Source organism: Ischnura elegans (assembly GCF_921293095.1).
Source record: "Ischnura elegans chromosome 13 unlocalized genomic scaffold, ioIscEleg1.1 SUPER_13_unloc_1, whole genome shotgun sequence".
Classification (NCBI taxonomy): Eukaryota; Metazoa; Arthropoda; class Insecta; order Odonata; family Coenagrionidae; genus Ischnura; species Ischnura elegans.
The window spans coordinates 8993094-9006379 of NW_025791657.1; the positions used below are offsets into that span (position 1 = coordinate 8993094).

General features: G+C 38.5%; 1 protein-coding gene across 1 annotated transcript in view; it reads right to left on the minus strand.

Moving 5' to 3' along the window:
- Positions 1-13286, minus strand: part of LOC124172563 (zinc finger protein 271-like) — an 85262-nt gene that overhangs the window by 17906 nt on the left and 54070 nt on the right. The window contains exon 7 of the mRNA XM_046552006.1: positions 9093-9165. Within this exon, the coding sequence (XP_046407962.1) occupies positions 9093-9165 (73 nt within the window). The remainder of the gene's footprint in view (positions 1-9092; positions 9166-13286) is intronic.

The window sequence follows — 13286 nt, forward strand, 5'->3', positions numbered from 1 at the left end:
TCTTCCTTACTGTTCCTACATACGTAAGGTTAGCTTTGAGTAGGTCTAAAACTAGCTCATAACTGGTAAACCAATTATCGGCGGTTATATTGCGACCACTGTGAGCAATCGGTCTAACCAACCTTTTTACAACATCATTGGCACTGTTACTAACGTAAAATGGGCCTTCCGGCTGCTTCCCAACGTATACTTCTAAGTTCCCTGTGTAAAATGTTTTAGAATCTGCTAGAGAAAATATCTTAATTCCATATTTTCCTGGTTTACTCGGGATGTATTGCCTAAATGCACATCTTCCTCTGAATTTTGATAGCATTTCATCAATAGTTACGTATTCTCCCAAAGAATAACTTTCACGGCAATTTTGAACAAATATATCAAAAACCTCTCTAACAGGTGCAAGCTTATCTAATAGCTTCCTATCGCTTCTAGTTGCTTTGTCATCAAACCGAAGGCTTTGTAAAATAAAGTGGAAGCGCTTACGAGACATCACCAATCGAAAAAATTCAACACCAGTTCCATCTGTAGACCACAAATCACTTGTATTTAGCTTACTATTTCTAAGGAAACCTGCCATATACAGTAATCCAAAGAAAGCTTTCAGTTCACTCAAATCGGTAAATTTACAATCTCTTTCCCTATCGTAACGATCTTTTTGGGATTCAATGAATTTATTAGTGTTTTCCAAAATAATAGCAAGCAGACTGTCGGTAAAAAAACATCTCCAACACTCGAGTACAGTCTTAGCGGTTGTAGCACTTTCTTTCACACGTGAATTCAGGTTTACAATATTATGACGACGAGTCCTTACAGTCACCACTGGTATTTGCAAAGCCCACTTCGTAGTTTTGTCTTTCCCAAAAACAAATTCTTTACCTGATTCTTCATCCTCTCGGTCACTTTCTTCCTCACTAGTAATTTCTTGCTCCGTATCCGTGTTTTGCAATTGTTCCTTCAAGGAATCTTCTTCACCTTCGCTCTCATCATCTACTGCAGACAATTCTGAATCTGATGATTCCATCAGAAGACGCTGCAGATAGCTACGATCTTCCTCACGCATTAGGTTTAGCTGTTTTTTTCTCTCCATCTAAGGGACGTAAGTAAATCCAGAAGAGATACATCATAATAGGGAACAACCATCTACAGCGTGATTAATTTCATAAATGTATATGCATAAATATAAAGGAATATAAAACTTACACTTTCGAACAATGAAACACTATGAAGTGTAGCTTGTTCCACTGCACCACTCTGGAATTACTCGCACGTTTTACTGATAAAATTCAGGGGCTCCTTGCAGTCACAAGTTCCTTTCTGACGCACCAATACACCAACGGACAAAGAATGAGTGGTCGATAGCGGGATACTTGGGTATTTATACGGAGGAACTACAAGAGTTGCACATTTGTATATCCAAAAGAAAACAAGTTAGTAAATTAGCGCAATATGTGGGGACCCGACGTGGCATCTCTGCGGCTGCGAGAAATAGATAAGAAAAAGATAACTTGTCATAGATATGTTGGAGAGTTTCTCTAAGGTTGCAGATTGAAAAGAAAACAAAGTCGTCACCGAAATGGTTTTAGAGGCGGCGTCTATCACACTGTGCTGAATAGACATTGATAAGATACGTTAAAATTGAGACTCGACGAAAAGGCAAGCGTTGGACCTACGCAGATAGAAAACAAATTAGCAGGGCATATGCCGAATTCAAAAGAAAGCAAAGTCGTCACCGATATGGTTTCGCGACGCGGCGCCTATCCACAGTGCTGAATAGACTAGGGTAAGATACGTTATAATTGAGACTCGACGAAAAGACAAGCGTTGGACCTACGCGGATAGAAAAAAAAGCAGCTGGGCATATGCCGAAACAGCAGGCCGTGGCGTGCCGCTCCCCAGATTGCAATCAATTGCTGTGCAATTAAGTTGCACACAAAAAACCCACAATGGATGGGTGGCTGAAATACGACCTTCGAATGATTGTCTCCGGTGAAATCGAGAGCAGTAATTCCTTGATATATTCCCGCAGTAAACAAAAACGCGAGCTTAAACCACATAAATAAATAAGAGAAAAAAATTGCATTTTTATTTACAACAAATTAAAGATAATCATAATTAATAATAGCATTAAATAACAATTATAAAATATAAGAAATGAGCATTGATTGAAAATAAAATATTTATTAAATTGTAACGAATCTAGTCGCGTGGCGTCTGACAGACTCAAATACATTTCAAAAACCCTTGCCTGGCACCCTGCTATAAATTTATCTGATATGATTTAACTGAATGGCAGACAATTCGAAAAGAGTAAGGTACCTAGAAGGAGAAACTATTATACGCACACTTTGGCCGAAGAAAAACAAAAACATATTGGTTGGCGTCCAGCAGACGCCACGCGAGTAGCGGAGGGTTAAGAGAATGAGATTGACAGCTTTCTAGGTTGTTCACTAAAATATGATGTACAAATCTCCTGACTTATTATAATCACAAACCCATTTCCTGAAAAGATCCCCACTGCTCAATCTATTACTGTAATTTTGAATTTCTCCTGAATGGGTTTTCAATTAACTATTAAAACGTTTGAAGATAAAAGCAATACCATAAAGTAGGGATGGACGGATGCAGGATTTTTTTCGGATCCGAATTCGTATCGTATCCTTGATTTTCGGAGCCAGATCTTTCGGATCGGATATTCTCGGATCCAAATGGATTTTCAAATTCCTGACGCTGAGATTCCCCCGATGATTGTTCATTCTATAGGTAAGAGTCACACTATGTGCCAGTCGTATTTTGCCTTTTTTACTTTCCACGGCTGAAATTCTCCTACGTAACCTCTGCGAGAGCTTTCAAACAAAACCGTTCATTAGTAGGACAAGAATCGCATGCGACGGCGCCTTCGAAGATAGAATCGGAACTCTTTCCACCCTTATTGGGCGTTGCTTTCACTGAAGATATCATTCAAAATTTCGGATCCAGATCCGATGTCTTCCGTAACTTTGAATCTGATGTATCCAATGAAGGGAAATATCCGCGGATATTTGGATCCGAGGTATCCGATCCGACCATCCCTAATTAAAACATTTGAAGATAAAAGTAATACAAATAAGGGTTGAGCTGCAAAATAAATGCAAGTAAACCTGTACCACCAGTGGCGAGACAGATAAAACTAAGAGCTATGAGGGCATAATGAAAAGTAAGGTCTCCAAAAAACACCATTTCCAAATCCCCAAGTCGCCATGTAGAATGTGACAACAGCACTGCATTTGAAATCAATCGATTCAGCTTTGACTTTGGGAAAGTCCGTGTTGAAATGAAAAATAAACAACCTTGGTAACTTCAAAATGATGCCTCAGCATTGAAACGTGTCGTAACAATAAAAACTTCCAGTGAAAAATTAACCAAGGTTGTGTATTTTTTATTTCAGCACTACATTCCTTAGTTCCTACACCAAAGTGTAGAATCACCCATGTGGTCATAGCCCGTTCAGTAGCTACATAGCTGTACTTTAGGATGGAGCTCCCACTTAGCTCACCCACTGCGACGGCTGCCTGTCCTTACGCTACTGCACTCACAGTTTTTTTTGTCTTCATAGTGCGTGGTCCAGTACACGCTCCCAATGCTCCCACGTGCTCCCGCTTCAGACGCTACAGATTCGTGGTCCACTTTCGCTCCTATCGCTCCCAGTGCTACCCTACTGGATCACGGCTGGAGCGATTGTAGCATTTGTTAGTCGTTTGTTTTACTAGTATCGTCTGCTCAGATATTAGATCGCCTGAATTAGGGATTTTTATAGCCCCTTGTACTTTACTTAGCTTGTTAGAGAGGTCAGTAATATAAGTGACAAAAAGAATATGACCATGGGATACACCACAAGAAACCTAATTAATATTAGATCTTCATTGGATACCATGATCGAACACCACAACAGACCGATGTTTGTCCTGAAGATTTTACCCACTGGTTTGCAATTCCTTCAAACAAAAAGGTGATAAACTTAAACTATAAAGAGCAGATCATATGATACATATAAAAAAAGAAAAGACTGATTAAATACCTTATTAGAGAAATTTCAATGAACCAAAAATAAGCCTAATTAACTTAACTCGCCTAAAAGCCTGCGTTTAAACGATACACGTACAAGTTAATGCCTGTTTGCGTGAATTATTTTTGTGGACCGAAACGGAACATGTACGAATGTTTGAACCAAGCTAAAATAGGTTCAATTTGCAGTTCATGCATTTGCACAAGTTGAGAGGTTACACGTGTAACCACTTAACGTGCAACAACGCGACCGTATGGTACATTTCGTGTTCATTCTCGCGTTCATACATTTAGACTTGTACGGGTTTATGTAGGTGTAAAAAGGCCTTAAGTGGAGTGTCCTTTCAACGATTTATCAATTGCACTCGTGACATTGTATGATAGTCTCAAAAGCAGTCCTGCACTTGAACCAATCTCGTCAACAGCAAGCCTTAAGCATAAATGCCATGCGTGTCAACCTGACCTTAAGAAAATTACATAAGTAAAATACAACCGAACATCAATAATTGATTAAACTTAAGTTGAAGATTAGAGGAAGATATCATCATTTGAGAGATAATACAATCTTCATGGAGAAAGGTTGGCCGCCACAAAGCACAAACGGAATACTTTGACTAGAAGTTCACGTACCCTAACCTAAGAAGTCATAGTCTATCTCAATTTCACGCAATATCAAGTTCAAATAACTAATAATTGATCTAAATAACAAATAAATCAAAATAACTTACAAAATTAATAGAAGTAACAGACGGAATGCTTCGACTGGAAGGTTCACTCACCACATGCCTTATAAATTTAAAATAGCCATTTTCTATCTCCACTTCCCGCTAGCTAAAGCATAAACCACTAATAATTAAATAATATTATATATAATTAATTATCACAACAACAAAGTTTATAAGATATCTTGGACTTGCCGCTAAATTTCTTCCTCGATCTGGCCCATGGCGAACATTGACTCTGAATTGTTAAACCATTGAGTTACAGCCATTTGCCTCACCGTAATATACCCCGAATAGTTCTTGGACCATTTGTTTTTAGCATTTACCATCCTGGCTCTCTTAGCGACTTCTTCCATCAACTCGAAATGGTCATATTATTGCTGGCCAGGTCCACAATTGTTATGAATACCATTTTCTTTTGCATTCCTTCCCGCTCAAATTCGCGCTGAAAACCGGTTCACTCCAGCTCACCCACCTATTTCTCGGGAGCGTTTGTAGCGATAGAGAAGCGAATATAGTGACGTCATGCGTGACGTACGAGAGCACCACGGAAGCTTTTGTAGCTTGTACTGGACCACACAAAGACTCACTTCCAGTGCTTTGGAGCACTGGGAGCTTGTACTGGACTACGCCCCTATGATTCTACCCTCGAATGCGGAGGGGAGTTCAGCAGGCGATGGTCGGAACGTATATCCCGAGTGGCAGAGAGAGAGAGCAGGGAGTCGTTCCGAGGAGACGTGAGCACGAGGATTACCGTAGGCAGTCAGCTATTTTTACGGGGAGTGTTTTTTTTTCTTTTTGTCGAGGCTAGTGCCAGGAGTGTAGTTAGTTGAGGATAAGTGTATCTCTTATTTGTTATCCCATGTCCCCTCCCATATTCCTGGTGATGAAAAGGGAGTGGTTTGGACACTAGCACAATCCTCCCAACTTTCTGAGGGAATTACTCCCTCCAACAGGGGAGTTGTCACCATTCCAAGTACGGGCGGAATTATTTTTCCCCTTCACGCTGCATCACATTATGGTGCCAAGAAATCCGACGCCTTATGACGAGCACAGACCCACGGGTTAACCAGCGGCTAAAGCGTAACACCACCAAGTGCGAACTACACTCAGTCACTCGATGAATGATTTTCCCGATTAACATTCATCCCTTGTTAATAGTAGTGTATGGTGAGAATTTTATAGACATCAAAAATGTGAGGAAATACGGCCAGGAGTTTCCTGTTGGATGGAAAAACGTCTATGGTGAGCAGAGCAGTCAAGATGGGGAATCAACAGCAACTTAAATTGACGATATGGCATGCTATAACCAGAGAATTACTCTTCATGAGATAAAGAAATGTCTTGATGAAGGCTGTAGCTACATCTCTGTGAGGAATACTAGGTCAGAGGCCCTCCGTTACGACGCGGTTTCTGCCAGATGAGTCTCATAGGAGTATGTCTGCATCACGACAGTGCACGTTCACATGTGTCATATAAAACGACCACCCTACTCCATGAATTTGGTGAGCAGCAGTCAGGGCAGGGAATCAACAGCAGCTTAAATTGACGAGATGGCACGCAATAACCAGAGAATTACTTGTCATGAGAAAAAGGATGGTATTGATAAAGGCTGTAGCTACATCTCTGTGAGGAACACTGGGTCAGAGGTCCCCCGTTACGATGCAGTTTCTGCCAGATGAGTCTCATAGGAGTGTGTCTGCATCATGACAGTGCGTGTTCACATGATTCATATCAAACGACCACACTATTCCATGAATTTATTTGGTATATCATATGCCACCCTCTTTACCACTCTGACATAGGCCGAAGGGAATACCACTTGTTTCCTGCTCTCAAAAAACACCTAAGGGCACAGAAATTCAGGCCAGACGATTCAGTGCAAGAATGCGCCAGTTAAAAATACAGGAAGATCAGTACAACACGAGAACTAAAAAGCTAGATACAATAATGCCAAAAAGTAGCTAAATCTTTCCCCTTTCCAACGATGGATGCAAAGTTGAAAATATACTCATTTTTCAGGATTAAAAAAATAGGAAAGCTTAAAAATTATTATGGAGGCTTACGCGGTGAGTTAATTGGCGATTGTTTTTTGGGTTCCTTCCATGTTGACTCATATTTGTGGACAACGAAAAAAAAAGTAACTATTCCCAATCAATGCCTTTCGTTTTCTTTGATGAAAGAAACTACCCTTTTCTTTGTTTAACCAAACAAAATACAAAAGCCAACCCCTTGAAAAGGCAAATATTATAATGCTTGTTTTACAGTTCTACCTAATTTTCCAACTTATTAAAATTGGACCAAATATGATGCTTACTTTTGCACTTATTTGACCAGATTCCATGCTAACGCTTTCCATGAGTGCTGATATTTACTTTTGGATACTTGATTCGCAGCCAAGTGCTTTTTCTGGTTAATTATTGCTATTTTTTTCAATACACCAGTCCTAAACCTTAGCTCAAATAATGCGTACGAATCTTAGTAACAATCTTCACTGCAAAAAATGCTGCATTTCAATAAGCCATAAAGAAAATGTTCCTAGCCACTGATCCAAGTAAATAACCCTTTAAAGACGGTGGAGTTCTCCCCTCAGCATGACTGCTGTACTGAGTCTCAAAAAGACTCTTCCATCCCCTCCGTACGGAGCACTTTTGCTGGACCTTTGTTACGAAGGGTGTCACAGATAATCACACACTCTCAGCACCAACCCTTTTCCACCCTCCCTAGCAGGGACTCGGCAATATCTCAGACTCCAGAGGGTAGTTGGGCACCCTGCTTTCAGGGTTTATAACCCTACCAGCGGCATTGGTTTGCAGTCAATCATGCTCAGTTTATATTAATTAGCTACATGGATATTTGTTGCTCAAATGTAAGTTGCAGACTTTCAATTGAATTCCTTGTTTTACTCTGAGAATTATCGAATTTTGAACAAAGCTCTACCATCAATATTAATGCAGCAACCATTTGCATGTTGATATTTACACTAAAATCGACATATATGTTAATATTTACCATAGAATGTCATTCAAAAAATGTAAACACTGCTGAATATGCAAATAATTCAATTCTTAATTTATATTTTTTTAGAAAGGAACAAATATTTATTTTGCGACATGACTGGACAAACAATTGCATGACTGCAGTCCCTCACCACTAAGAGGGGTGATATAAGACGAGGGGTCCGGGTACTTATTCCCTGATTTCGAGGGTAAAGCCTAAGCCATGCTGTGTTAGGTCCTGAAGCAAAGACATCGCACACCCGTGACCCTCATAAACTGGGAAGAGCTAGGAAATGTATATATTTAGCATTCGTTCACCTGTGCAGGAAAATCTCCGACAAAAATTTGAGGCTTTTGGTCACCATGGTCAAGAAATGTCCAGATGCATATTTTCGTCTTTAGTAGGGAAAAGGTAAAATACTAAAAAAATCAGTAGAAAAATATTTTGCTTGGGAAAATCATTATAAAAAACCATATAATTACAAAAACATTTAAAAGATAACTTCTCTCCTCATTTCAATTGGCAAGCAAACTAAAAAAAGAAAGTATGGAAGGATTTCTATGTCATTAGTTTCATTCTCCTCAGTCAGTTACAACAATAGGGTAGTTTCCTTCATCAAAGAAAAACGAAAGGCATTGATTCTGATTTGTTACCCACCATTACTGTATTTATGATATACAAATGATTTGGTTTTAGAAATCTAGTTTAGAAAGATTTTTTTTTAAAGTTTAAAATTTAGAAAGAAAAGTTTATGCAAAAGGCAATGGTCGATTTTAACCCCATTTAAGAAGGGCAGATTGACGCCCATGCGATGCCACTCCACAGGACGTCACAGGGACCTAGTTTCTATACGAGTAGATAGGAGTTTTACATCATCTGAGATTACAAATGCATGCATGAGGCACTGAGCTCAGAGAAACATGTCTTATTAATCACCTATTAAAACTGGCTATTGTCGTAAAGTTTCCTTCGTTTGATTAGGTATTGTTAATCCATAGTTAAGCCAAGCTCTACCTGCCAGCAGCCTGCATTGGCAGCCTGCACCTAGCAGCGCTCTAAGCCTCGCCCCTAGGTCACCCCACTTTGCAGCAGCAGGAACCAGAATGACATCACACGGGCTTTTCCCGGCATTCATACTTAGCTGTCGCATTTTCGCGTGCTTGAAAATTTCCACTTTTTATTTAATTGTAATAAAATAGATACCGTGATATAAGAATCTATAAGTGTGAAATGCATACTCCAGGAGTAATAATCTCTCGAATATGGAAATAAAAAAAATTATAGGAAACCACCCTATTCCTCCATGTATTTATTTCCCTTTTGAGCACTCACCCAATGCTTCTGGTGTAGACTCATGGGCCATAGTGATTCCCTCAGTTGGCTCCCCATCCTCCATAAATACAGGCTGAAAATAAGAAATTTATAACTTTTTATGAAAGACTTAACACTAATTAATAAAACGTATTGCATCAAATTCTTGGAGTTCCTTCGAAATATTTTCTCAACAAAATAAATTTTTCCCAACACACAGAGATTTCAAGATTTTCCCACTACTCTCAACCAGGAAATGGTCATTGAATAATATTACGTCGGTATTGTTATGTTATACTTATTAGATAACTCTGCCAGTGATGTCTTTTCGTATGCTACCCTATCATAACTAATATATAATATAGGTGATAGTTTCATCTCTGAATTACAATTATAATAATAATAATATGTATTTCAATTTGCAGGAGGAAGTTCAGCGAGGCACAAGGAAGGGAAGGGAACTCGTAATATGTTACCAACAAATTAAAAGTCATTATTCTCTTGACAGAAAAAGTGAAGGCATAATGTTGAAACGAGGCAATATCTTTGGAAAAAAAATCACTCTCAACAAAGTAAAAATCTGTACAAACACAACAAAATGTCTTCTTTTTTGTCCAAGTCAAAACTGTATAAATATGCACTTATTAAATAAAAATTATTGATTAATAGTTTATGAAACCTCAGTTGAAACCAAGGTATAACCCAGCCACTGCAAGATGTCCAATGGACTTCCATTTGACATCCAGAAGTCTCTTATGGACATCCTTCGGATGTAATTCAGATGACATCCAATGAGGGTCACTACAAAGACATCCATATGGAGGCTCTAGAATGATATCCAATGGACATGATATAAAATTGATCGTAAATAATATAAATTACATCAATTTATGACTTCTTAAAAGTGCTGGAGATGACTATTTCCCCTAGCAGTTCAAGTCATCAGTCAGAGTTTTCCAATTCCTGAAGGCCATTTTGGAACTACCACACATGACTTACAACTATCAATCTATCGACTTTGATTGATTAAGTCAGAAATCGAGTACCATCAATACAAGATGTCTACTGGTAACATATTACCAGTGCTATGTGTATTATCATGAAAAATGTTGATGTACTGTCACCCAAATACAGTAGCAGTTATCGGCATTGAGTAGCGAATCAATGATCATCTGACAGTGCAGTGTATTTTTTGGATTTTGTGGAATTTTTCCAGATTCCTCCAAAGAGTATCAACGTCTAATCGGATAAGAAGATTGATTATTATTAAAATTCGTATTTGTCAGAGTTTATACTAAACATATTATTGCGAACCTGTTTTTACCAAGTGGATTCCTTAAATGAGTTGACCATGCTGATACATAACTTAATAAGTTTAATTGATTGGGTAAGTAGATTGTTTGTTATTAAAATTCATATTAGGCAGAGTTTATACTAATAATATAATTGTGAACCTGTTTTTACCAAGTGGATTCCTTAAATGTGTTGACTAAGCAGATATGTAGTAGGCTCCAGTTTAACTTTGATAACTAATCAGATGTTATCATTGTACTCAAAATCAAAAGCTTGCTTTTTATCAAATTATATGTTTACTTTGAAAGTGCGATTCCTCAAGGCTGGAATCTACAATAGAAATACAGTAGCATATTTTAGTAATTCCAGGCTTGAGTCTGCGTGCTTTTGCAGAGAAATGCGAAAAAATAAGTTTTTCCGAATACCAGAATGACAAAATCTGATTCTATGAGGAAATTCGAATCGGAACACAACAGTTTTCCTCTCATGGCACCAATACTTGTAATATTTTAGGGTAAGTAGGATTACAAACTATGAATTTGCCTTGAGTGCATTAAATGGATGTGATGAAAGCCTATAAGAATTCCCAGTAAAATTTTGAAACTTGGTTAGCCTAAAGAAAAATATTTGGGCCACATTGTATTAATGTTTCATTTTTTCTAACTTTACTTTGATTTCACGCTTAGTGTCAAAATCTGGTCGGACAATTCCATTAAAAGAGTATTCAATAGAATAAATTATCAAAACGATGATACGTTTAATAAGAAAATGCAATCAACAGTTTCAGAGTTTGTCTCCAAGAGTTTGGCATGGACTATATATACTCAAGAAATCCACTTGATGAAAATGGTCCTCAATATATAGAATATAAAATCTGGTTAGCAGGAATTTTAATCATCTAATAACCTAGGAGCTTATGAAACAAGTAAAAGGACTTCAGTGGTTGATACCCTTTGAGGGACTTATACGGATTCAAAAAAAGGCAAACAGAAGGGGGAAAAAGCCTTCCTTCTCTTTCTCTTGTGTTACGAACATAAGGCCCGGCGCAGAACCCCCATTGACATAAGGCCTGGAGACAAAATCCCCTGCTGACAAAACGCCTGATGACAAAATCCCCGGGTGACAAAATCCACAATGACTTTTCACTTTTCTTGTGCTGAATCATGATTTTACATCTTTTACCATGTTTCAATGAACAAAAAACCTCACTTTTTGTGAATTATTTTCCTGAAACCTTACCTAACCTGAATGGGCTGAAGCATCCTTTTACATTTTTAACCCTTAGGCTGCGGGAACGTTTTTAAACGTTCTGCATGGTGAGTGCGGGAAAAACGTTTTTCTACGTTTGACCAGATTTTCTTACCACTGGCAGGCTTTCCTTAGGATTTTATTGCCATCCTTTCCGCGGTTGCTTGAACTCGACCCAACCTAGTGGCAGAGAGCACAAAGGCGTCTTTCGAGGATTGGGCACCCTCACCACGGGGAGCGCTACCCAGATTATCCCTTCTTCGAGAGAGAGGTCTCTCTGCTCTCCGCGGCACATTCACGAAGAAAACAATTCCAATGAATCCTTACATTTCCTAGGAATTTTTTAATCTTGTCATTGTCCATTAGCCGGGGAAACTTATTTGAAAGCATTGGTTATTCTTTCTTATACTTTTGGTGGTGGGTCTGTCGCACCTGCGTAATTACCAAGGACATTTCTTTCCTTTGAGTATTATAATCTTGTTCTGGATTTCCCACCGAATGGGTTTCCCTTCGAATATCCCGTCTTTTCCACATGCTCTATTGATCTTTGCTCAGTTTTTCCAGAGTTTCGGTGGTGTACGTTTGCTCCTAATCAAGTTCCTACTCGAGTGACTACATTTTGTGGATCTCTTCATTTATTTTCACTATGGATAGTGAAAATTTGCCATCTCGGCCAAAAAGGAGAAAGGTTTCTCTCGTGGATGAAGTTCTCAATATTTTATTCGACTCTGATTGTAAGAGTGAGGACGGAAATTTTTCCGATGTGTCTGTGTCTACCAGAGATACTGAGACGGATGAGGATGATGCAAATGATTCCGGCGATGGTGGTCCATTCAATTTGGCTGAAGACATTGAATCCGCATAATCTTCTTGGTCCAGGACTGATGATTTTGCTCGTCAGATTTTCCAGTTCGACAGCTCCTCATCTGGTGTAATATCGGACCACCTTCATGAGAATGCCTATTATAACCTTAATTATCCATTATCTTTACCTACCGCATCCAAACATACGTTCCAAATGCTCCCCAAAGTTCAAATCGGCTGAAGTATGGTTGAAATGTTGAGGAATATGGTTAAAAATCAATGGATTTTTTTACTGTTTGATATCAAATCGCTCCTAAAAATATCATGCTGGCCAAATTTGAGGAAAAAAACTCATTTACATTCAATTTAGAAAAAGTAACGTTCAAATATTTTAATTCCAATTATGATTCTTAGAAAGGGCTCAATTGAATTCATGGTCTGTCGTCAGGGGGTAGGGTGGGTAGTCCCGGATTATGAGGGTCCACTACCTGCTAGACACACGCCCGGGGTCGACGGAAAAATATCTTCCCCGTTCATGTCCCGCACACAGTGGCAGAAAAATTTTGACGCTCCCGCAGCTAAAGGGTTAAAACAATTAGGTAAATAACTCAATAAATAATTGAAGTTGATATTTCACTACAAATTTAAACAATTATTAACAAAATACAATAATACATAACTCAAATTAAAACAAATAAAATGCTTTTCACTTTCATCATCTTATTTTTAAACTTTTTCACTTCATGTTGTGTAGCTTATTTTGAGATAAGAACACTTACTTCACTTATTACAGAAGATTTCGTTTTAATGGGCCCACTGGTTACTTGTGGCAGCCTCTTTATTAAGGCAGATCTTGCAGAATAGAACCCA